This window comes from Taudactylus pleione, unplaced genomic scaffold, assembly GCF_031769625.1.
Source record: "Taudactylus pleione unplaced genomic scaffold, aTauple2 ptg000162l, whole genome shotgun sequence".
Classification (NCBI taxonomy): domain Eukaryota; kingdom Metazoa; phylum Chordata; class Amphibia; order Anura; family Myobatrachidae; genus Taudactylus; species Taudactylus pleione.
Window position 1 is genome coordinate 13784324 of NW_028284564.1, and position 27519 is coordinate 13811842.

At 42.5% G+C, this 27519-nt stretch overlaps 1 protein-coding gene across 4 annotated transcripts in view; it reads right to left on the minus strand.

Moving 5' to 3' along the window:
- The window catches only part of OSBP2 (oxysterol binding protein 2), a 363838-nt gene that overhangs the window by 8192 nt on the left and 328127 nt on the right, over positions 1–27519 (minus strand). For all 4 annotated transcript variants that reach the window (XM_088475122.1, XM_088475123.1, XM_088475125.1 and 1 more), the window contains 4 exons: positions 23003–23248; positions 9315–9435; positions 4340–4443; positions 3280–3375 (listed from right to left, as the gene is read on the minus strand). In XM_088475122.1, coding sequence (XP_088331248.1) covers positions 3280–3375; positions 4340–4443; positions 9315–9435; positions 23003–23248 — 567 coding nt within the window. The remainder of the gene's footprint in view (positions 1–3279; positions 3376–4339; positions 4444–9314; positions 9436–23002; positions 23249–27519) is intronic.

Below are 27519 nucleotides of genomic sequence, written 5' to 3' on the forward strand. Positions count from 1 at the left end.
AGGGTGATCAATCAATGCTGGGAAAGCTGGCTGATCTAATGGGCAAGTTGTGTGTTTGGCCAGTGCAAGGGGTCTCTAAGGAGAAATCTTTTGTTTATGTGTAAGTTGCCCCCCCATCCTGACAAATAAATCAGATGACTCAAATCTCAGAAATATGGTCAGAGCGTCATCTTGCAGGTGCCAGTGTTACAAGGGTGTCGTCTTGGGATTCTCAGGGAAGCCAGATTCCCCTCCTCATCCAGTCAAAGTGAAATAATGTAGACTTTAATAGGGGCTGAGAATGTAAGAAGGGACATCAGAGGAAAACAGGGCATGCACAGGACATAGTGGCCCATCAAACTGACGGTGAAAGCAGGACACTTGAACAGAAGTGGGAAATGCGGACCATATCATTACTAGTGCAGTGCAAGCGATGAGGTGCGCTGGTAGGTCACAGCAGCCACTATAGCCTCGTAGTTCCAGGTCTGTCCTGGGAAGCTGGGAATACTTGATATTTTATAAGAGATATATATATATATATAAGAGATGCTGGTTGCTGCACACAACAGAAGAGCCATCTAGAGAAACACAACTGTCACTGTCTGTAAGAACAAGGGAGTTTACTGATAGAAGATCGACAATGAATAGGTCGACACCAGATGGTCAGCATTCAATAGATCGACAGGGACAAAAGGTCGATGGGTACAAAAGATTGTCTGACAATATGCCCACAGTGCAAAGGGTCGACAGATTGAAATGGTTAACATGTTTATTTCAACATTTTTAAGGTTATGGTTAGGCACTTGGGGGAGGGTTAGGCTGCCAGAGGGGACGGTTATGGTTAGGTACTAGGGGGAAGGTTATGGTTAGGCACCAGGGGGAGGGATAGGCTGCCAGAGGGGACGGTTATGGTTAGGCACTAGGGGGAAGGTTAGGGATAGGTACCAGGGGGAGGGTTAGGCTGCCGGAGGGACGGTTATGGTTAGGTACTAGGGGGAAGGTTATGGTTAGGCACCAGGGGGAGGGATAGGCTGCCAGAGGGGACGGTTATGGTTAGGCACTAGGGGGAAGGTTAGGGATAGGTACCAGGGGGAGGGTTAGGCTGCCGGAGGGACGGTTATGGTTAGGTACTAGGGGGAAGGTTATAGTTAGGCACCAGGGGGAGGGATAGGCTGCCGGAGGGGACGGTTATGGTTAGGTACTAGGGGGAAGGTTAGGGATAGGTACCAGGGGGAGGGTTAGGCTGCTGGAGGGGACGGTTATGGTTAGGTACTAGGGGGAAGGTTATGGTTAGGCCCCAGGGGGAGGGATAGGCTGCCGGAGGGGACGGTTATGGTTAGGCATTAGGGGGAAGGTTAGGGTTAGGCACCAGGGGGAGGGTTAGGCTGCCAGAGGGGACGGTTATGGTTAGGTACTAGGGGGAAGGTTATGGTTAGGCACCAGGGGGAGGGATAGGCTGCCGGAGGGGACGGTTATGGTTAGGCACCAGGGGGAGGGTTAGTGTTAAATTACAAAAAAAAAAAACTTGTCGACCATTTGTGTGTTGATCATTTGAACCTGTCGATCTTTTGGTTTCAACCTTTTTTTTATTGTCGATCTTTCATAATACACCCGAAGAAAACCATACAGCTGGGAGTGTGAGAAGTCTGAATAAGAAAGACTGCACTGAATCTTCACCGCAGCAGAGAGAAAGCAAGAAATTGGTATTTTTAACTAAATACTTGTGGTCATTCTGCACCTGCACGAAATGCAGACATTCTGAGCATGTAAGAAGGGACATCAGAGGAAAACAGGGCATGCACAGGACATAGTGGCCCATCAAACTGATGGTGAAAGCAGGACACTTGAACAGAAGTGGGAAATGCGGACCATATTACTAGTGCAGAGCAAGCGATGAGGTGCGCTGGTAGGTCACAGCAGCCAGTATAGCCTCGTAGTTCCAGGTCTGTCCTGGGAAGCTGGGAATTCTTGATATTTTACTGTACTTGCATTTATATCAATTTGAAGTGAACAGGATTTTACCCTGTAAGACCGTGCCACAGCTGAATAGGTTATTTTTTCCTCAAACATGCACAAAAAGAAGATTAATACGGTTTTAGATCCATCACAGTCTCCTACAGTCAATAGTGCAAGAACTCAGAAATGCCTTTTTAAAACCAATGCACTTTACAGTAAAAGAATGTATTATTGATTAGCATTTTACACAGAGCATGCCCCGTTTTCTCATGCGAACAGAAATAAATGCAATTTATTTTGTGAATATCAGTAAGCTATTTACAATGAAGCGCACTTATAAACTTATAAAGAACGCAATGGTAAGATATGTATGTTAGTGAATGTTTCCATACAATCAAAGGAATATAAATCTTCAAACTATTTCCTGACCAAAGTACACTATGATAAGCTGCAAGAATAAACCTGTTTAATGCCAGCCCACCTCTGGCTACAAAATGAAGCTGGCTTGTTCTAACATGCAGGTCTCATGCTAAGGAGACTGCTGGAAATATATGTACCGGCTTTTATCAGGAGGCAGCAGTCAGCGTGGAGCCATTTTGTCGCTGGCTGCTGGTGTTAGCTGCACAGTAGGTGAACACTCTCCATGGTATAATTCCACTACATCTAACTTCAAGGAAAGCACTACTGCCAAATAAAATATGGAAATATAACAAATAGGCTGTATAATAATTGGCATAGCTGGCAGCGGCTTATCTTGAGAAATGACAGGCAAGAAATAATTATCGCCATCATTTGAATAATTGTTTTAGGCATTGATAAGTAACAGAATGAACAGGATGCAATGCACACTGTTGTAATGCAATTACATATTTTTTTGTGATAAAAAGGCACCATTTTATTACGATTAGGGAAGAAGCCCTATTAGTCCTCTTGACCGGAAAATAATTATTTGTAAAATATTGTGTAAATAGACCTAATCTGCAGAATATCTCCAAGCTCTCCCAAAATGTTTTGAAAGATATTATTTTTTTTTCTCATCTGATTAACCTGTTTCTGCAGAAAGTGCTTTTTTGAGGAAAAAAATAATTAAATAAAGACAAAAAAAAAAATCCCCACTTCAAACTGTGAATGTTTGTAATAAAAAAACAAAAAAAACAAACAGTTACAGGCATTTCAAATACCGCATTCCCATTCCTGAACTGTTATGTATTCATTTTTAAGGTGATTTAATTCTAATCTAAAAATGTAACGTTTCGTCTACACTCATCAAATAAGTGCAATTAAATTACTATAGGATCATTCATTTATATTAACTTGCAATCAGCACACATCCAGTCTCACTACCTTTCTTGCAATGTCCCTGGAAAAGTAGCTGTATGGGGTGAACTTCATTTGGCATTTGTCCTTGACTCTATAATTCGTAATCTCTATATCGCCAGACTACAGAGAAAAAAAAAGAAACAGGAAGAGGAAATAATATAAAGGTCATTTAAATTAAAATGATGAAGCTCTTAAAAAGACATTGAGGTTATCCAAGCAACCAGCGACTGCCATTAAAAAAACATACAAACAAAAAGAAACACTGGATCCTAATAATGAAGTACTAGTCTATATGAAGTGGAGAGAGTCATCGTGTTTCATCCCTCTGGTTTTCCGTACAAAATAATTGGTTATGGCATCTGTTTAGAGCCAGCTGTACATTTCATGAAGCAAGAGACGGAAGTTATTTTCAGATTGGGCAAAGTTTCAAAAATATGTGGTTTTTGGTACAACTTCAGTTTTACTGGTTACTCTATATTAAAATGTAGGAAAATATTTTATATGGGTCTGACTTGGAAATATATGGTTACATATTCCACCAACGTCAAAGTTCTAGAGCTGCTTTTTTTTAGTAATTTTTTTTAATTGTATAGCCAATGCAAATTGTTTCAAATTGTTAATATTTTATAATTTGTTGGCTAAAACTCAGGACGTTTCTTGGCAGTAAAGAATGAATGAAAAGGCAATATTGTAATAACCTTACATTATACATAACAAAACAGCAGGAAACATACAGGACCAGCAAAGCCAAACTTTGTTTCAGAAGCAGAAACACATATACTTCTTTAAAATAGACCTAAAATATAAGTGGGGAAATGTAGAACGGAATCTTGTCACATAGTTGAAATCTCTGTTTCAATGCAGATAACCAAAACCATAACATGGTTTGGGAATCCCCATCATTATTTTTTGCTACCATCAAGTGAGGAAACAAGATTTAAAATGCTGACATTAAAATGAAATTGATGGTGTTCTTATTACCAGCAGAAGGAACCTATAATATATTATTGCAATGCTTTGCAAATCTTTATATGATCACTAAAGGCTAGTCTGAAGTACTCTTGCTCATGTTTATTGGACTAACCTGGTCTATCCAGAGCTTGCCAACAATGATGTTGTGCACAGTGGAGGTGACTTTCTTCCACACATAATGGTTCCCGGTGGCAGGAAACTCCAGGTGGATGTCCCCTAGGAGGCACACGGTTTGAACTGAGTATCTTACAGCATTTGGCAATATTTTCTCATCTGCTTATTTAGAAATTAACCTACCATAGGTTTGCCATGACAATCTTGTTTATCTTGTTATAAAAACACAGTGATTAGAAACTGTGGAAAATAGGTCAGATTAAAATGTATGTGCATGCTGAGGGATGTGAATACATTAGAGGAGTGCACTCAAACACTGGGCTATGCACATTAGGTTAGGCCAAAAAACCGAAATTACGAGTTCGAAATTTCAATAGTGCGGAAAAGTTGTAGTTACCTCATGTGCAAAAATTTTAGCTCGGTCGGATCATTTTTACTATCCCCAGAGGGCGCTTGAAGTTTTGAAAATTTGACACAAATTAGGATATTTTGTAATCAGGTAAAGGCACGGTTTTGGGGCACATATTTTGGCAATTAAGTTGTTTTTAGGTGAAAAAGCTTTATTTGAACTCAGGGCCTGATTCAGACCCGTTCGCTAGGCTGTGTTCGCATGCAGCCACCAGCTGCCAATGAATGCAAATCCTGCGATAGCTAGCAAGACATTAGTACGCCCACTATGTCTTGCCATGCGATCGCAGTATGTATTTAGGCGCCCACCAGCCTGTCACAAGATGGCCACTTTCCCTTAGTAACACACGTCATCTCCAGGAAGTATAAGAAACAATCGGTAACATCGTGAAACATCGGACCCATACACAGCACTTGTGGGTGACCATACCCTACCGCTAGCACTGCGAGTGCTGCAGTGTGTAATTCAGCCATGTGACGTGTATACTGATGCTGCGTCATAATAATGCATGCCCTTAAAACGGCGTTCAGATGCACAGACACACCTGCGTTCGCACTACCACACCCCCATTTCCATCGACCACCCCATCACCACCCACAAACTGCATGTCCTGTCACTCATTCTATGGTGTCTGTGTACAGGGTGCGATCGAATGGACTAGTTCATGCACGCGCACTGCATCTTATACGCATGCGCAAATTGCAAACATCGGCAGGCTACGTGCGAACGCAGCTTAGCGAATGGGTCTGAATCAGGCCCTCAGTTAGATACAAACGTTTGGAGTAGACTTAAGAGGGGGTCCATTTCCCGCCCCGAAAAAAAGGCCAGAATATTGCAATTTTCCACGAAATGCCATCTTTGCAGTGTGTGCTCCTGATATCGGCTGGCACTATTTTCAGGTATTCTGACTTATAAAATATTATTTTCTAGAAGGTACGGATGGACATCAGATGCCCACCATCAAATGATGGCTGGACTTCCACCATTGAAACTTTCGATGCGATGGTAACTAACCATTGCATTAAAAGTATTCGATCGCAAAAACTATTTATAGTCAGGTGCATAAATATTGGGACATTGACAGAATTTTCATATTTTGGCCTCCATTCACCACCACAATGGCTTTGAAATGAAACAAACAGCATGTGCTTTAACTGCAGGCTTTCAGATTTAATTTGAGGGTAATTACATCCAAATCAGGTGAACGGTGTAGGAATTACAACGGTTTCTATATGTGCCTCCCACTTTTTAAGGGGCCAAAAGTAATGGGACAAGCTAAACAATCGTAAATCTAACTTTCACTTTTTAATACTTTGTTGCAAATCCTTTGCAGGCAATTACAGCCTGAAGTCTGGAACGCATAGACATCACCAGACGCTGGGTTTCATCCCTGGTGATGCTCTGCCAGGCCTCTACTGCAAATGTCTTCATTTCCTGCTTGTTCTTGGGGCATTTTCCCTTCAGTTTTGTCTTCATCAAGTGAAATGCATGCTCAATCGGATTCAGGTCAGGGGATTGACTTGGCCATTGCATAACATTCCACTTTTTAGCCTTAAAAAACTCTTTGGTTGCTTTTGCAGTATGCTTCGGGTCATTGTCCATCTGCACTGTGAGGTACCGTCCAATGAGTTCTGAAGTGTTTTGGGCAATATTATATGTTCATATTCAGTCAAATGCTTCAGAATTCATTCTGCTGCTTTTTTCAGCAGTCACATCATCAATAAATACAAGGGAACCAGTTCCATTGGCAGCCATACATGCCCACGCCATGACACTAGCACCACCATGCTTCACTGATGAGGTGGTATGTTTTGGATCATGAGCAGTTCCTTTCCTTCTCTATACTCTTCTCTTCCCATCACTCTGGTACAAGTTGATCTTTGTCTCATCTGTCCATAGGATGTTGTTCCAGAACTGTAATGGCTTTTTTTAGATGTTGTTTGGCAAACTCTAATCTGGTCTTCCTGTTTTTGTGGCTCACCAATGGTTTCCATCTTGTGGTGAACCCTCTATATTCACTCTTGTGAAGTCTTCTCTTGATTGTTGACTTTGACACACATACACCTACCTCCTGGAGAGTGTTCTTGATTTGGCCAACTGTTGTGAAGGGGTTTTCGTCACCAGGGAAATAATTCTTCTGTCGTCCACCACAGTTGTCTTCCGTGGTCTTCTGGGTCTTTTGGTGTTGCTGAGCTCTCCGATGCATTCTTTCTTTTTAAAGAATGTTCCAAACAGTTGATTTGGCCACACCTAATGTTTTTGCTATCTCTCTGATGGGTTTTTGTTTTGATTTTTCAGTCTAATGATGGCTTGCTTCACTGATAGTGACAGCTCTTTGGATCTCATATTGAGAGTCGACAGCAACTGATTCCAAATGCAAATGTCACACCTAGAATCAACTCCAGACCTTTTACCTGCTTAATTGATAATGAAATAATGAGGGAATAGCCCACACCTGTCCATGAAATAGCTTTTGAGTTGATAGTCCCATTACTTTTGGCCCCTTAACAAGTGGGAGGCACATATAGAAACCGTTGTAATTCCTACACCGTTCAGCTGATTTGGATGTAATTACCCTCAAATTAAATCTGAAAGTCCGCAGTTAAAGCACATCGTGTTTGTTTCATTTCAAAGCCATTGTGGTGGTGAATAGAGGCCAAAATAAGAAAATTCTGTCAATGTCCCAATATTTATGCACCTGACTGTATATAATTTGTGCATGCGCAAAAAAAACCTGCAGTGCAGTTGGCAGGGGGTGGGATCAGGACGTGGCTAGGGGCGGGCCCTGACCTACATACATACTGTGTGAGGTTAAACTCTATTTACATATACAGTCCGGCTCCAGAGTCTATCATGCCCAGCACTGGTGGGGAGGCCACTGAAGTGAGTCCAGTGTGTTACAGCCAGGCAGTGAGGAGCAGAGACACAGCTGACACTGACAGTGTGAGAGTGTCTCTGTGCTGTGTGAGTGACTGCTGCTGGGTGAGGGCTGCGCTCTGATTGGCTCTCTGAGACAGTTTTGAAGTTTTCTTCACTTTGGAGTGATCAATGACTGATGAGGTGTCATTAGGAGTGATGAGACCTAAGTCTTGCAAAATTGCAGTTGATATGGCAGCAGTTTCCCTAATTGACATACAATATCAATCACTAACGAGAGGAGTGTTTGGAAGACTACTGCACATTGGCCATGAGGAGTTTGCAAGCTTTCATGGCTTAAAATCATCTTTGCCGGTGTCTGAATCACTTTAAGATTCACAAGAAGAATGTTGTGTGACATAGCCTGTGTGTGCACGTGCAGGTTGAAGAACCAGGAGCTAAATCACCAGTCTGTGCTGGCACATGGGTGTCTTTCCTGTTTAGATGCTTTCTCAGTGCTTCAGTCGCCTTAACCTCTATTCCTCCTATAAACATAAGCCTGGAAGTTCGTTGGTCGTTCAAAAACTCTCGTTCAGAAGAAGGATCCTTTCTTGTCGCAAGTGCAAGATTCCCCAGGCAGGCACTTGCAAGCTGCAATATCAAACAACTTTCTTCTAGTGAATCTAAAAATGATTCAACCGAGCTGAAATTTTGCACACGAGTTACTGTTATGGACCCACAACTTTTTCGCACTATTGGAATTTCGAACTCGCAATTCTTTTTTTTCAACCCACCCTAATGCACATTGGAGAATACGAACAATCATACTATCGAAGGTGCCTTTACAAATTGTGACCTGACTGTTTAGAGTAACTAACAATCGGATCATGTAGAACATGTAGATCCTTGTAAATGTGCAAACAGCATCAAACTCGGCAGATAAAATACATTACCAGACAGCCAGATCTCATGGGGCAGATGTACTAAGCTCTGGAAAGTGATAAATTGGAAAGTGATAAACTACCAGCCACTCAACTCCTAACTGTCATGTTACAGGCTGTGTTTGAAAAATCAGGAGCTGATTGGTTGGTCATTCATCATTCTACAATCACTTTCCAGAGCTTAGTACATCTGCCCCTGAGTCCTTTACATGACTACCTGCACGTTTGGAGCAAATGATGACCCACATATATACAGATGGTTGCCCATGATAACCAATCAACTCTAACAAATAGCATCAGATTAAGACTGCATATATCACTTTGGATCTTATATGTAGCTAAAAATACAAACAAAATGGAACAATGTATCTTATCTTACTGAGATGTATTCATGTATGGATTTACTCTCTGTAGATGGACTTGAGTATCGTGCATAAAGAAAATCACAACATCACAATGCACTGTACTGTCTCCCAATAATGTTCTCTCAACAAAACACAAAGCTTAAAATACAAAAGCTACACTTTTTGGAGCTTGGTACATATGGTACATATGGAGCAGACTGCAGTCCCCACAGACAATAATGGGCACTGGGATCTGCAGCATTATTAAGCCTATTGCAGGTGGTTTCTGTGAAATCTCCTGCATTAGAATAGGCTGTTACATAAAATTAGGAAGTAACTGTAGTTGACAAATATGCCCCATAGAGCTGTAAAAATCCAGTACAGGTATGAACCATTTCATGCAGAACATAGAATCCACATTACCTAACGGCATAATAGAGAGATATTTGCCCCTGAATTTACTGGCAATGGTGATTTCCTGCCACAGATACCACCCATTCTTGGAGTAGACGTGATGGGCAGCAGCTGGTGGGTGGTGGCTGACCTGAAAAGAGAAATACAGGAAATGACACCATACATAAATCTCTGTACAAAGACCTACAGATGTGTCCTCACTCGTCTTTGCTGCCCTCTCGGCGCGCCTAATTTTGTGAGACACTGCTAGCGACGGGCATTTTTTTTCCAAAAATGTGTCTACGTCTCAATGCGAATCGACTAGGATGCACCAGGACTGTGCTGATAAATTGGATATGTGACACTTGTATATCTGTGTGCGACTGAGTCTCTCAATCAGCATGAAAGTGCTACGATGCAGTGGCCGCAGCTTTTTTCCACGTCAAGTTCCGTTTACAGACAAAGGGGGAGATTTATCAAAGCTTGAAGAGAGATAAAGTTAGAGATACAAGTGCAGACTCCTCCTCAGTGACAAGAGCCGGGTGCTGCACTGTAGCATTATGGCTCCTGACAAAACAAGGGAGCCAGCACTGCACAGAGATTGGTCCCTGGGGGAAGACCGCATCTCCGGGAACCCTGAAGTGACTAAAACGGGGGTTCGGCCCACAAAGCCACGCCCCCTTTTTACGGCGCACACTACTATTCCCTCCAGAGTCAGCACCGGGTGTTACCAAGGTGAGTAACGCCACTACAAAGATATACAAGTGTTGCATATCAAATTAATCAGCAGAGTCTGCTGGTGGGTCCTTGTCTCATCACATTTTTTTTTTATTTTTGCTGAAAAAAGTCACAAAGACGCCAGGCATATCGCGCTGCATGGTGTATTGAGGCTAGATTGCCAAGGACACATCTGTATGTAACACACATCACAAATCAGTTTGTTTGTTTTGAATAATTATTTAAGATGGATGGAAAAGGACACACTTCACATCTAATGACACACTTGTAACAGGTTTAATTTGTATTAAAGTATGTGCCTGACAGAACACAAACTATTGTGAGCGTGATAATTTCATAAAACTCAAAATGTTAGGTTTGCAAAATCATAACATTTTAAATATAACAACAGATACCCTAAAAGGAGACAGATGTACTGCAGCATGTACCCTGTAAGAGAACAGAAAAGGTATAGCTACAATAGGCGCAGCTGCTATGGGGCCCGGGCCACTGGAGTAACTCTGCCAGCGGCTTTTCATCAGTGTGCTTCTGTAGGTCACGTCTGCGCCCGACAGACTCCTTCTCTTCTCATTGTGTGACTACATATTCGCCCACTTACCCATGTCTCCTGCAAGGAGCATAACTACCAGGCTGATTTATTAGTGAAACATGGCCTTGTATAACACGTTATGTCATGCATAATTAGGATTAAGGAGACTATATCATTAAAAAATACAGATGTGTCCACATACATCTATCCTCCACGCGCTACAAGTCACGCTACACATTACGTGGGAGCTCCATATGACTCTGCAGTGCCGAGTGTCTTTTGTGTGACTTTTTACCTTCAAATGCGACTTATTTACACTGCGTTGCGAATAGTTAGCACAATCGGCTTCTGTTGATTAAAATTATATGCAGCGTGCCTATGGGGTTGGGTATGATATCCCGGCTGTCAGGATGCCGCTAGTCAGAATACCAACAGCGGCATCCTCACAGCCAGAATCCCGACACCCATAGGAGTGAATGGTAAGTAATTTTCTAACCCCTACCCTAACCCACCCTTCCTGGTGTCTAAACCTAACCTCCCCCTTAGTGCCTAAACCTAACCTCCCTCTCCCCAGTACCTAACCCTCCCCCTAGTGCCTAACCCCACTAGCTAACGCTACCTTCCCCCTGCACCCCGATACTTACCTTTGGGATGCCGATGGTCGGGTTACTGGTGCCGGGGATCCCGACCTGTCGGGATTTCGTCACTGGTATTAAAACCATCGACATCTCGCAAGCCGACTACATCCCTGCCTATGTTCTGTCTGCAACTACAGGTGTATCTGCATGCGAAGCGCTACCTTACAGTGTTACTGCCGCTGACACTGTAACATAGCATTTTGCATGCAGATACACCCACAGTCGCTCACAGAATATAGGCATGCCGCATATCATTTTAATCAGCAGAAGCTGTTTGTGCTAACTGTTCACACCACAGTGCAAATAAGACACATTTGAAGGTAAAAAGTTGCATGAAAAGGAGCCACGGCGCAACTAGAAGGGCTGTTTAACGCGCAAGGAGACTAAATGTATGAGGACACATCTGTATATATATTTTAGTTTCTAGTACCGACTATATGCTAATCAGCATTCATTTAAACCTTGTATGTTAACCAAGACAGATAGTGACAACATTAGATCATTAACACTCATTAAGGAAAAATGGAAAACTAATTTGCATATATGTAAATTACTTTCCTGCTTACCATTGTTTGTAAATGCTCTAATATTTACACTATCAGCCTGATTAATTGAGATACAAGGTTTAAATGGTGATAAGCATGTAGTAAGTATTCTAAATTAAAAAATATAGTCTCCCTACTCCTAATGCGTATGATATAACGGAGGTCATAATCCAATTCTGCCCCTAATGTTTAACTGGTGTCTTGGCTATGCCTCGGGTCATTCTTCCTCCCAGCATTAGTGAGGAGAGATAAGAGTTGGCTGGCCGCTGGCAGCAGATATACTGCCCTGTGAATTTTTTTTTGCTATGGGACCCCCCATAGGTCTTGCTATGTCCCTGCTTGAACCTGAAAAAATAGTGTATTTGGAGTGACAAAGTAATAAAAATTATGTACAACTTATATCTGTATGTTGATACAATACATCACCTTTGTGAAAAGTAAAAAAGCTAAATTTTTTGTAGTTTTACTGCAGAGCCTAACACTGTATCTTTCTCAGCCTCAATTACTTGCATTTTTTATTTTGTGCTGCAAACAATATACAGCTGCATTGTCACTGACAAACTAAGTGGCCTAGGATCGGAACTGCAACAGCGCTCGCAGTTGGCCGATTGTTACATACTGCACATGCATCACAGTGCGAGAGTGCGAAGGCAACGCTGCGATCGCATTGCAATCAAGCAATCCACAGAGCAATTGCAGAGTGTTTGACAGTCAATGAGTGTTTGGGAGTGATGACAGGAGGGTGGTCAGAGAAAGGCAGGTGTGTCTGTCCATTTGAACGACATTGTGCGGGCGTGCATAAATTAGCCATTACGATTGCATACACAGCTTGAGTACTCGCTGCATTCAACGAGGTTAGCAATTTCTAAGTAAGATCAGGGCTGCTGTAATTCTGCCTGATGGGCCGATGGTACTCGATGTTACCGAAGTTTGTGGAGTATTGCAAGGTATTACGGATGTGAGATAGCGGTAGTGGGCGTCTCTATGCTGGCAGTGTGACGGCATTGCGATTGCATTCATTAGCATATTTTCGCAGCAGACCTGCGTGCGATTACGGAGCTGTGATCACAATAGCAATCCTTAATGAATCAGGCCATTTTGTATACTTCTAATATGCGACACAGGGGCAAATGAAAGATTTCTATAGGGGTTTTTGAAATGCTTGATTTTAGTGAGTGTGACAAGCACATGAAGAGGGCATACTTAGCACTTAACAAGCTACATAAACTTCCTCATACAAAGTACAGTGTATATTATACTTTAAACATATACAGGGCCAGTGGTCACGGTAAGTTGTTAGATTCAGCAGTAGGGCCAGCAAGCTTTAGCTTTAGACCTGCGTGCGATTACGGAGCTGTGATCACAATAGCAATCCTTAATGAATCAGGCCATTTTGTATACTTCTAATATGCGACACAGGGGCAAATGAAAGATTTCTATAGGGGTTTTTGAAATGCTTGATTTTAGTGAGTGTGACAAGCACATGAAGAGGGCATACTTAGCACTTAACAAGCTACATAAACTTCCTCATACAAAGTACAGTGTATATTATACTTTAAACATATACAGGGCTAGTGGTCACGGTAAGTTGTTAGATTCAGCAGTAGGGCCAGCAAGCTTTAGCTTTAGACCTGCGTGCGATTACGGAGCTGTGATCACAATAGCAATCCTTAATGAATCAGGCCATTTTGTATACTTCTAATATGCGACACAGGGGCAAATGAAAGATTTCTATAGGGGTTTTTGAAATGCTTGATTTTAGTGAGTGTGACAAGCACATGAAGAGGGCATACTTAGCACTTAACAAGCTACATAAACTTCCTCATACAAAGTACAGTGTATATTATACTTTAAACATATACAGGGCCAGTGGTCACGGTAAGTTGTTAGATTCAGCAGTAGGGCCAGCAAGCTTTAGCTTTAGACCTGCGTGCGATTACGGAGCTGTGATCACAATAGCAATCCTTAATGAATCAGGCCATTTTGTATACTTCTAATATGCGACACAGGGGCAAATGAAAGATTTCTATAGGGGTTTTTGAAATGCTTGATTTTAGTGAGTGTGACAAGCACATGAAGAGGGCATACTTAGCACTTAACAAGCTACATAAACTTCCTCATACAAAGTACAGTGTATATTATACTTTAAACATATACAGGGCTAGTGGTCACGGTAAGTTGTTAGATTCAGCAGTAGGGCCAGCAAGCTTTAGCTTTAGACCTGCGTGCGATTACGGAGCTGTGATCACAATAGCAATCCTTAATGAATCAGGCCATTTTGTATACTTCTAATATGCGACACAGGGGCAAATGAAAGATTTCTATAGGGGTTTTTGAAATGCTTGATTTTAGTGAGTGTGACAAGCACATGAAGAGGGCATACTTAGCACTTAACAAGCTACATAAACTTCCTCATACAAAGTACAGTGTATATTATACTTTAAACATATACAGGGCTAGTGGTCACGGTAAGTTGTTAGATTCAGCAGTAGGGCCAGCAAGCTTTAGCTGAATGTTTATTTTGTTCTGGATGTGGCCATTACACAATCCAAGTCCCCTGCTATGCGAAACACTGGGTGGGGCAAGTCCGTGAGTCTAGGGGCCTGGCCCTGGACATATATGTACACATTGGTGTCCTTATACTCTGAATAGGGTATATCATACAATATTAATAATGCTACAGATGGCCTATAGCAGTGTTTCCCAAACTCAGGCCTCAGGGACTCCTAACAGCGCATGTTTTCAAGATCTCCTAGTTGATGCAAACGTGCATTCATTACTGGCCGACATATTTTTAAAGATTTATTAGGTGGTGCTAATTGTTTAAATTGTGATACTATGAGATCAGGGCAACTGGAAACCCTACCTGTGTTTGCCTATGCGCAGAATTAATACGCTTTCTATGATAAGCGGAGTTCATGTTTTTAAGTATGGTTGTAATCTGCTGGAAGTGTCTCAGGATCAGTCATTTTTACAATTATCTTAGGAGAAAACCTATGACATTGCGTAAAACTTTAAATATTTCAAATGACACTTTTATCTAACTGCTAGTAGCAAAAATAGATAAGCATTGAAAAATACAATACCCAGCTATCTTTGTTCTCTAGAACAATATTTGTAGCTCCCACAGTGCTTACAATCTATTTTGAGATTCCCCAAATGCTAGGGAATAAGTGATTTGTCTACAAGACCGTATTGCTGTTTTACAACCAATTATTTTGAGAAACCAGTTCATGGAACATATTGATGTCCACAATGATTTATATAAACCACCTAGGAAGCAGCTGATTTGTGTTAATAACATGAAAATGCACAATATTGGAGAAGACATTACGTTCTGAATGTAGCAATTTTTTTACATCTACATTTGAACAAACTGATCCTATTTATCTAGATAAGGGAAAATATGTAGCAAATTTTAATCAGACTTGTTGACCTTTGTCGGTTTTCAATCACTGGAGAATACTAGTGCATGCTGGCACTTATAGTTCAACAACAGCTGGAGGGTCTACACCATTAAATAACATTCTTGCTCAGAGGTGAAACATTTCTCACTTTTGTAACTCCCTAGAAGCACAAACACAACTTTATAATGCTGCACAGCTTGGATACAATAGGTGAAAAGATATACTGTAGGTTGTGTGTGTTATTAGATTGTGGAATTAAAGTTGATAAAAGCTACAGATTTTCAGTACTCTTTCTCAGAAAAATGACAGCGTCTTGGCTTTAAAATTTCCCAAATCGGTCAATATGGATTTTGATGTGCTTGAGAAGTCCTGTCTGCCAGCTTAGCTCAATTAGACTTATCTGCGGCCCATCTTAGCGGAGGCTGGATAAGTAACATGCCGTATGGTGTAAACGCTTATCAGCTTGTATTGATTGGGATGTTGTAGATAAAGCAAGATATGATAACATTGCCACTTGTGATCTACAGACACCTACACTGTATAAGAGGCAAGCCCTGCAAGCTGCAGAAGCCATTTCCAGACATAAATGGACAGTGAAATATTTTGCTACACTTTATTTTGTGTGATTGCTAAAGATTTGCAGTTAATTAGATATATACGCTTTGACTGCTATATTTAGAAAAGATCAGACAGGCCAAACTTTAGAAATAACATCAGCAGTAAAAATGTCAAATGAAAATGGTGCCTTCAATTGCAAATATGTTACATTCTTTTACATTACAAACACTGAACCTGTCACTTTTTCCGAGTACTATAGGTGATAAGCTTGTTGGAACACTCCCGTGTGGGTGTTCCTCGCCTGCCAATGCATTTGTATAAGCTCCCTGTAATGTATACGACCTCCTGTATTGTGGTGGTGTAAATGTTATAATGGGCTTTGATGTAAATGGCGATACATGTGATTGCTACCTATTTGTTTATGACTGTTATTATATTTTCATTCATATATAAGTAATGTATATTCCAAGCATAATTTCCAATTGTTTAAACTATATAAAAGGCCCTAGATGAAAATAGAACCAAAGATATAAGTGAAATAAGTTGTAACTTTAGGGATGCATCAAAACTTTTACAGATATAAAGTAGAGAAGACAGCTTCTAGCTATCTTTTATCTAGCACAGTCATACACTATGCGATATATTTGGTTGATCCGACATTCGGCACATTTTTTCTGCAAGTGAAAGGTTACGATATCTGCAGTACACTCTATACAAGTTAAATGAAAAAGCTGCTGATTTTGAAGCTCATGGATCGATAATTTGTATATGCCCGCCCACAAGTAGGATGAGGTAATCAGGAAAATTTGTAGGAAATATGGTCTGATTATCATGAATGCCCACACACTACACGGTATCGGGACCTTTTGGCTGATATCTCCTGGGAAGTCTTGCCGATTCGATAATTAAGAGCATATGTGGCCATTTTTTTTACTGTTTGACCACAGAAACGCTCATGCCTACATTCTACACAATAAAACAGGCCATTTACTCGATTATTGGCAAATCGGCCCAATAATTGGTCAGCTGAAGCAGTGCACGAGCCCCGAGTGACAGAAGGGTGCCAGCAGTGGAGCCAGAAGCGTGATCCGGCTCCAGGAGCTGGGTAGGGCAGGCAGGGTTAGACTGGCCAGTGGGGGCTCGGGGAGCACAGACACCATACTGAAGTACATGCCACAAAGGCGGACTGAGATGTGAAGAGTGTCTTGGCGGGGCAGGGCTGACTGCTGGGCTGACAGATAACCTGTCAGCCACTATGAGCTGGCACTGTGCAGAGAAGGGCTCACTGGCTGGCTGATAGTAACACTACTACAGGCCCAGGTTAGTTTTCACCTACCCACAGTACTGGACTGGTTTCTGTTTTTTTTTTTTTTTTAATGGATACTCTCTGTATTATATGGCATCCACTGATGCTCTTTGTATTATATAGAGGTCACTGTGATGCTCTGCATTATATGGCAGTTCATGCAATGCTCTCTGTATTATATGGCAGTCACTGATGGTCTCTGTAATTTATGGCGGTCACTAAGATGTTCTCTGCATTATATGGTGGTCACTGATGCTCCGTGGTAGGTATACCATCTGCATATTGACATTAATAATGTCAACATACAAGAGACTGACATACCGACACAGTTAAAATGCAGCGTATGCATCACTGTAGTGAGTGAGGTAGTGTAGTACAGGAAGCAATACTAACCTTTAAGTCTTAATACAGTGGAGTCTGCATGATCCATTTAAAAGTGCAGACTCCACTGTATTAAGAATGCGGCAGGCGCTGTAGCGCTACAACACATTTGTGGAAACTTCCCAACAGTGTACTTCACAAACAATATTTGATTTCCATTGTAGAGAGTATGTAACAAATGTGCTTGACAGTTATATCTGCAAAAAGTGGATACTGTACTTCGAGCAGTCAAAAATACATACTCAATTTTATTAAACAAAATGATTCTAGGATTTAATTTTTTTTATATTACAGTAAATTTTTTATTTGTTAGAGTTACAGAGTGCACTGAAACATTAAACTACATGAATTAAAAAGAATGAAAACATTGGGGTATTCGAAAACGCTCTCCAGTAATATGCACATGCAATATGGGCCTGATTTAGGTAAAAACAAACCTTCTAACAGCATCGCAGATCAGAGCGCTGCGTCCTAAGATGCAGCATCAGATCTTCTGCGAGAATGTCGACCATCTGAGTAACCCTGAGTTTACTCATATTGCCCCTCGCAGCTCTTTAGCCGAGGCCAGGAAGTCTGCATCAGAAGAAAAGTTTACCTTTTTTGGGGGTACAGGCTGATTTGCCCATATTCACCTGTATTAATCGCCTGTCATCCGTTCAAGATTATCATGCAAATTAGTTATCTCAAGTTTTGCAATAGGATAGCACGATAAATGGGAGCGCGCAAACAGATAAGCGGCAACTTTTGACGAATGGTCCGAAAAGGTTACTCCAGAGAAAACGTATCGTTATCGCGGCTAATTGGATACCCCCTTTGTCAGATAAAATAAGCTTTTCCACAATTTGTTAAAAAGAGCACTGTCTGTAGCTTGTACACTATGATATATATTTTATTTTCTATAGAAAAAAAAAAGAATGCAGAGGAAAGTGCTATCGTGTGCAACAGATTAAATCCATCCTAAATATCTAAGCACCCAGGATGGTTGTGTACATTGACTGGTCTGGTCGTCTAACCACTCAAATGTTGCAAACATTATATGCCTATAGAGCTGGTAGTTGAGTCTCCATCCCATACTTCCTAAAACCTGTCAATGTATGTGAACTTGTCGTTGAATCAAATTATGGTAGGGTCAAAGGGCTAGAAGAGAGAGCCTGTCTAAAGAATTAGGGTTGTCCAAAAGTGAAGCACCAATAATTAAACAGCCATTGACAACTAGCATATCTGTCCTTCACCATTTATCGTAATTGAACCTCCTTCTGCTTCTGGTTCTATTGAAGGCTTCCGCTTTCATGCTTCACGGGTACACTTGTGGTTATCCACCAGCTTGGGGTAGCAGTGTTTCTGTGCTTATCTTTAGCGAAATGCTCACTGATGAAAACAGAGCCAGGTCCAGGGGGGCCCACACGGCACACCCTGCACCCATACTTTCTAATACTTATCTCTCCAAAGTGCCACGTTGGCTGGAGAGGCGCTGCACAGAATGCCTGGAAAATGGCAGCCGTGGCTATTTTCAAGGCATTCTGCGCATGCGCAATAGAGAAATCACCGGGAAAATGGCTGCCACGCCATTTTCCCGGTGTCCTGTGCATGTGCAGTAGACTCTGGGCACAGACTAGTGCCCAGAGTCTACTGAACCTGTCAGTGCGCCACGGTCGCCGGAGAGAGGGAAGGGGGCCCCGGACAGTGAATGAACACAGGCCCCCTCCTGTCTAAATACTCCCCTGCCAGGACATGTTACCCATTGTCCAGTGGTATCTGCTGCCACTAAGGAGTTATCAAAGATCACCAATTGAGGAAAAAAGAGATGACAGCAGCAATGACAGCTGAACTAATTTGGTCCAGCAGCTCTATAACATCCTTGTACCTCGTTTGATGGCAATTCTTGGCAACATCTTGTAACTTCCCACTGCCTTCACAAATTTTCAACAGTTTTGTATTTCTGAGATGATTATGTGGAAGGTAGAGCAGAGAGCTGCCGAAGGGTATGCATATTTTCAATATCTGGATGCAGGTTAAACATGTGTTCAATCACTCAAGTACAGCTTTCAATAATGAAAAGACTCCAATATTTATTATCGGAAAAGTTAAAACAGAGCAAATAGAGAATGGACAAGTTTCAAGCAAAGGTAGCTCTTAAGCCAGCCACGTGCATCTTCCACCAAATTATAGGACTTTGGCAGAGCATCCTGAATACTTCTGGAGTACCAGCAGCCTGAAGTTTACTGTACAATAATAAGTGTCATTTTCTGAAGGAGTTGCCAGCAAGCATTAAGCCGAACAATAATGCCCCTTACACATTATGCCACAGTAATTCCCAATACCGGGGGAATATCTACCCCTTGGCCAGGATGGCACTTGTCAGGGGCATCGACCGGAGAGTGGGGGCACCACCCGCCGCTAGGGGAGTCATCCCATCCTCACCGGGCAAATTCACAGACCCCCATCCGGCAGGTGCAATAAAGTTTTTTCATTGTTATTGCGATGCAATGAGAAGGAACCGTGGCCCGGCGCGAAGAGTAGCAGCAGCCAGAAGACATAAGGTAAGTAACTGGGCAAGAGCCAGAGGGATGCAAGGGGCTGGAGTGACAGGGGGCCCCGGAGAGATGCAGGAGGAACTTGGAGATACATGGGGAGGAGGGTCTGGAGAGACACAGGGGAGCCTGGAGAGACACAGAGGGGTGACATGGGGGGCCTGGAGAGACACACGGGGGTTCCTAGAGAGACACAGGAGGAGCTTAAAGAGACAGGAGTGACACAAGGAGGAGGAGCCTGGAGAGACACAGAGGAGGGCTAGAGTGACAAAGGGAGCCTTGAAATACTCAGGGTTTGTCTAGAGTAAAGGGGAGCCTAGAAAGACACAGGGAAGACCTAAAGTGACACAGGGGGGGACCTGGAAGACACAGGGGGGCCTGGAAGACACAAGGGGGCCTGGAGAAACAGCGTGGGCCTGGAGTAACACAGAAGAGACCTGGAGTGACAAAGGAAGCCTTGAAATACACAGGGTTGGCCTAGAGTAAAACAAGGGCAGCTTAGAGACACACAGGGTAGACCTAAAGTGACACAGGGTGGGCCCTAGGGAGACACAGGGTGGGCTTAGAGTGACCCGGGAAGGGGGGGCAATCTCTTTTTTTCACCAGGGGTGCTTGGACCCTTAGATATACTATCAATAAACATGGTTTTAAATTGAGGTTTTTAGTACATATTTGGCCAAAAAATTTTGCCCACCTACCACATCAAGGTGAACCTCATCAGGTGGGTCCCTAACAGCCCTAATACTGACACAATGTATAACTTTATCTAGGACTTACCTGTAATAGCGTCCATTACATGTGTGTACTGCAATGCAAGGACCAATACTAATTACAATCACCTGGGGCAGATAGGAGGCGTGCTAGCACTAACAAGTGTATCTTAAATACACGCATACACAGAAAAAAAAGAGGGGGGGTTGGGAAAGGGAGGGGGAGCGGATGCACACTTTAAGCACGTAGAGTGTGCATCTGCTTCCCCCCCCTTCTATTCCTGCTGTAGAACTACAGATCTCAGCAAGGTAGCACCTCTTATTGTGTTTAAATTAGGATGTGCAGCCCGGAATCGGTATGAAATACCGCCGGCCACTGGAAATCCCGATCATCGATAGGTAAGTACTGACTAACCTAACCTAACCCCCTAACCCTAACCTCCCCCCCAAGTGCCTAACCATAATCCCCCCTCTAAGTGCCTAACCCTAACCCGCACCTCCCCGCTGCCTAAAGTCCACCGGGGGGGGTGCCTAACCCTAAATCCCCCCCGGGGGTGCCTGACCCTAACCCTCCCTCTCCCTAGCCTAACCTTAACCCTCCCGGGGGGTACCTAACCCTAAGTCCCCCCCGGGTGCCCTAAACCTACCCCTCCCCCCTGCGGCTGTCTGCTCGCGGCACCTGGCATCCCTTCGATCGGGACGCCTGTCTCCCGGCATCGGGGAAATGTCAGGAGTCTACATCTAGATGCCCGGCATTTCACCCTTGCCGGGGATATGACAGTCGGGAAGCCGGCTGCCGGTATTAAGGCAGCTGGCTTACCGATTGTATACCTGCAGCCCAACCCCCCCCCCTTTTTTTTCTGTGTACGTGTGTATTTAAGGTACACCTTTTGGTGCTAGCAGGTGATTTTAATTAGTATGGGTCCTTGCATTGCAGTACACACATGTAATGGGCGCTATTACAGGTAAGTCCTAGATAAATTTATACAATGTGTCAGTAATAGGGATGTTAGGGACCCACCTGATGATGTTTATTGATAGTTTATTATATATATTGTGATATTCATTGTTCTTAGAGCTTAGAGTGTGCATTTGCTTCCCCATCCCTCTATTTCTGCTGTAGAATTACAGATCTCAGCAAGGTAGCACCTCTTATTGTGTTTACATTAGGATGTGCAGCCCAACCCCCCCCTTTTTTTTACCCCTAGATATACCCCTGCCCCCTACATATTATGCCACACAGTAGTGCTCTTTACACATTATGCCACACAGTAGTGCCCTTTACACATTATACCACACAATAGAGCCCCTTACACATTATGCCACACAGCAATGCCCCCTTCCGTACGGTGATTCACAGCACTCACCTGTCTGCCAATCTCTGAGCTACTGTCAGCACTGCTGACATGTATTGCGGGAGCTAGAAGGCGGAGCTACAGAGTGCAGAAAAGTAGCCGGGTGCCCCGCTAGTAACAACATTGTGGCGACATCTGGTTCCGCCCCTGGGACAACCTGAGCGTTGTGCAGTGGCACCGGCTGCAGCACCCTAGTTACGGGTATTGTGGTGGAACTAGTACATTTATGTACTATCTAGCATTGCAAATTGCAATGAATTGAGCTGGTTTCTTAGAAATCTATTTATGAAAGGTAAAAAATTGCTATAGAAAATAAGAGTTTATGTCTGATTTAAGACTTGATATCACATTTACCTATACATGAAAGGGCTACCACAGGCTGAGAAAGCCTATTATTTAACAAGTATTGCGGTGGTACTACATTAACAGAACAAAAACCTAAAAAAATGTTGTATTGATTAAATGTAATTATTAAAATAAATGAAATGTGTGTAAACATAGTAAAAGAAAACATAGAAACATTAAGCTGTATATTAAACACGTGTGTGTGTGTTTTTGTTGTTTTGAGGCAAGATGCCTCAGCGATATTTTTTTCCATTATTTTTTTTTGCCCTATATCTTCTGTGTGATTCTACATTATGTATGTTCATACAGCTTGTCACCATGTGTGTATTGTTCATTTGTAACATTAAGACAGACAGCTTCTGCCTGGCATTACTATACTTCACCATTCATTTACCTGAACCTCCTTACTCTTCTGGCTGTGTTACAACATATCACAACCTCACAACAGCATGTCTGGCATGGATGGGCCTAAGCATGATTTAGCAAATTCCATCTAACCTAAAAGAAGCTCAGGTTCTTCTCACCAGGGTTGTTTTTTCGGTCAGGGTCTCCCCTGTCATACTCCCTCCCCTATCATACTCCCGGTCATGCTCCAGAGTTTTGGTATAAAAACCTGGTTTTTATACATATGTGCCTCCCCAGCCATTGACCTCACCGCACATCACTGCTTCTCACCTGTTCACAAATTGATCGGAATCCTAAATCCTCTAGTCGGTCAAGTTCATATGTTTCTCCCAATAAAGGATTGAATGGTTTTGCGGTGCGATGGACTGTGGTGGAATAGGAAGACACAGAGAAAGCTGCTACAAAGCACATCTGCTCTATAGAATTCTCGCATTTTGCTGCCTTGTCCAGCAGCTCGTGGTACTCCATGTCTTCAGTGAGTCTCTGCAGCATGGAGAGCGGCTCATTAAAATTAACCTAGAATGCAAAGTAACAAAGATAAGATCAGACAGTCGTTTTAAAATACAAATAGTTTGGTCTATTCTTTTTTTTTTTTTTAACAAATTTTATTGACAAAATTACATTATAATAAGTACTACAATGCTAGGTATTAGACATAATACATAACATACATTATTTTTCTTATTTAACACTGTTACAGTGACAGAGAAAAACCTACATCATTCTGTATATAATACATAGATAAAAAAATAATAACCAATTAGGTCTACTACAATGGCACACCTGCGGATAAAAATTCCAAATTGTACCAGGTTGTTAAACCGAAACATTTCGTCAATGCATCCTTTATAACATCTGAAACTGTAGAGACACATGGGAACCAAACATCAAAAAAATTCCTGTAATTTTCTCGTTGTGTAAAGAAGTTTCGGTCCAATCCTTAAAAAATAAATTTTGGTATGAAATAAATGTATGGGGATAGGTTCTGTTGATATCCAGTGTGACAGAATCGTTTTTTTGCAGCAGCTGCCAATTTAACAAGCAAGTATCGATTACCTTTAGATAATCTACACTCCATAGAAATTGGATATATACCCCCCAAAAAACTCATTCCTTAGTGATCGTAAACTCTATGTTCAAAAACTTATTAATATAAGTTTCCAAAAAGACTGGACATGAGAACAAGACCACAAACTATGTAAAATATCTGCATCGGGGGTTCCACTCAGTCTGTTCTTGTTACTGTAACAAAAAAATCAAAAAGGGCAGAACATTACCTGTAACATAATAGTCAAGGTTATTCACACACCTGAAAAGTGGTCATCTGCATTATATTTCATCATGTGCCTATTCATCCAGCTAGAGCATCCATTAATGCAGTGGTTCCCAAACTGGGTGCCGGTGGGCACTTAAAGAGAAGCCACGGGTTGGTGGTCCACTACCAAGTAAAATTATTTTTGGTCCATGTGATTGGCAGTCAACAGTACTGGTTTTGCCTATCATAAAATATGTGGACAAAGAGAAGTGCAACCATGACCACCACCACATAACAGACTCCAAGGATGACAGGTAAGCACAATTTACTTAAATTAATAAATTTTCCTGAGTTCAGCAATAAGAAATATTTTTCATAGGGATCACTTAAAAAAAAATAAAAAATTTGGGAACCAATACATTAATGCTCTACGAAAAAGTTTGGAAGGATTGCAGGTCCAGTTGGGCATCTGCATTGTGGATCGAGTAAAAAATCATCACTTTAGGACCATTAACTTCATTAAAGAACACTGATCAAATCAAAATGCGAAGGATTCCGGAGCTAGAAGCCGCTTCCTGTTTCTACAATCTTACATTTTCTTTAAATGACATCTAAAATTAATATATTAATTGCTTTGTGAAAAATAGCTGGAGCAGTTATTCTTTGCTCTAGAACTGGTTAATGGCAGCAGAAACCCATGTCAATATTTTATACCACAAAACAAAATCAGGTTTGTGCATGGAGGCTTATTGAGGTGCACAATACACAGCTCAAATGTTGTTGAAAATGATCCCAATGCGCAGAGCTTTTCCATTTGCATTTTAGGACTGCATCTCTGGAAACAACTGGTTGTGCCTAATTTGACCTAGTGTAAAATTGTTGCTGCTGTGGCGCAAGTAATATGTTATGTGTACACACAATCTACACTTAATTAAATCTCCCCCATTGACTGACATATTGTCACTTATTCAATATTTCAATTTTCCCTGCAATGCCCCCACACTGAAAGCTAATTATATATCAAGAGTGTGACGTCACAACCCAACACCACACTTCCTGTCTGACAGAGAAGTAGAAGATTCCACCCACCCCCGCTCCATACAAGGTATGAAATGGTGGATGGGGGAGCGCCTGATGTTGGAATGCCAGGGGCGTTTGTGCCAGCCCTGTATAGGATTATGTAGGGTACAGATGTGTCCTCATACACTACTGCTGCGACTCAGCTTGCGTCGAATGCCTTTTTTGCTTGAAAATGGGTCTTTGTCACAATTCGTATACAGATTGTGACTGTCACATATCAGATAAATCAGTGCAGTCTCATGAAGCGGTTTGTTGTATCCAATTGTGACTAAGATGCATTTTCGGTTAAAAAGGACGGGAAAAAAAAAAAAGACTACACAGCTCGTTACAGCTCACTGGCGTCAGCCATCTCGCAAAGCAAGGCGTATTGAGGCTAGGTGTATGAGGACACATATATGTTATATATCGCAATAAAGTATCTTACAAGCATGTATTAATGTCTAAATACAATTAGCACTCTCAAGCACACAATATCTGCAAACACAGGTATATTCTGAAGCCAATAGAATGACAAATACATGAAATCAGTTGCCATGATATCTCTGAAACAAAAACTCAACAACAGCAAGACCAGAAGACTAAAATGATATAAATTACACAATAGAGCCATGACATTGGCGTGGATAGATTCCCCCATGACCAATCACTCTATGTAATGATATTGGCCAGGACAGACTAGGACTCTCAAGCAGTGGAATATTTGTGGCTGAGAGGGTAAATATCTCTATATATAAAGTCCCCGGCTTAGGGGCCTGTCTGTTCATTCAGACTAATCTCTTGAACCACTGGACGGATTTTGATGGGGTTTTCACTATTCTATACAGCATTGGTTGAGGAAGGTTTAGGTGTATGAATCATTCATCTGTGACCAAATGGAGTCGAGCAGTGATGATTTTAGTAAAGCAAGTCACTGAAAAATAAATTGCACCAAGCTGTTGTATAGGAGCTGGCCAGGGTGCTGAAGCAGCTAGAAAGCATCTGAAATTGAGGCTTGGAATGAAGCAAGTCATAGAAAGAACTGTTACGCTGTGTGAGTGACTGACTGCTGTTGCTGCAGGACCAAGGGCTGTGCTCAGATTGGCTCTCTGAGACAGTGAGAGCCAATCAAAGATAGCAATGTGCCATGTTGCTTAGCAGCATCCTAGACAGGAGAGGGAGTCAGGGACTGAGCAGGGTCACGTCTGAGGCAGAGTGAGAGACTATTCAATGAACCCATGAAGGTGCCCTGATGCAGACACAGTAGCCGCCAGGAAGGAGCCAAGTGAGGCATAGCTATCAGGAATTAAAAAAACAACCACCATCGGAACACCATGGAATGATTTCCATTTGATGGTGGCTAACATCAGACCTCCATCATCAAATGGTAAAAACACTACCATCGGAACAAAAACATTGATGTTTAGTAACCATCGGATGCCGATGTCCAACCCTAAGCTCAACCTGCAAGCAGACTCCGGACACCACTGATACGCTGCGACATGCTCCCTCTTCAGCATGATGTTCTCGCTCAGTCACGTGCCCCCGGTGAACAGGAGGCACCTCCCATGGAAGTCAGCACAGTACTCGGACAGGAGCACCACTGCGAAGAAACTCAACAGGAAGCCCAGGAAATACAGGGTACATTGTGCAAAGAGTACATTGCCCATTTCCATGTTCGGCAGTTGGGGAGGGGTGTGCATGGAGGCTGTGGAAATATGCACAGATGCCCCAGGGAACATGCTGCTGATAATGCTTACGGTAATTGCAATACAAATCTCTCATCCATGATCCTCCTGCCCTTCCTAGCACATGGGGACAGTGGTGACATGGCGTAGGTTGTGGTAAGATGCAGGGCACTGTGATGACATAGCATAGCTTGTTGTGAGATGCAGAGCACTGTGGTGACATGGCACAGGTTGTGGGAGATGCAGGGGACAGTGGTGACATGGCGTAGGTTGTGGTGAGATGCAAGTGACTGTGGTGACATGGCATAGGTTGTGGTGAGATGCAAGTGACTGTGGTGACGGCGTAGGTTGTGGTGAGATACAAGGGACAGTGGTGACTTGGCGTAGGTTGTGGTGAGATGCAAAGCACTGTGGTAACATGGCGTAGGTTGTGGTGAGATGCAGGGCACTGTGGTGACATTCGTAGGCTGTGGTGAGATGCAGGGCACTGTGGTGACATGGCGTAGGTTGTGGTGAGATGCAGGGGACAGTGGTGACATGGCGTAGGTTGTAGTGAGATGCAGGGCACTGTGATGACATGGTGTAGCTTGTTGTGAGATGCAGGGCACTGTGGTGACATGGAGCAGGTTGTGGGAGATGCTGGGGACAGTGGTGATATGGCGTAGGTTGTGGGAGATGCAGGGCACTGTGGTGACATGGCGTTAGTTGTGGTGAGATGCAGGAGGCTGTGGCAAGATGAAAGCCGGGGTGGGTCGCTAGTTGATTTTATACAAGGTTCCAAATTATGT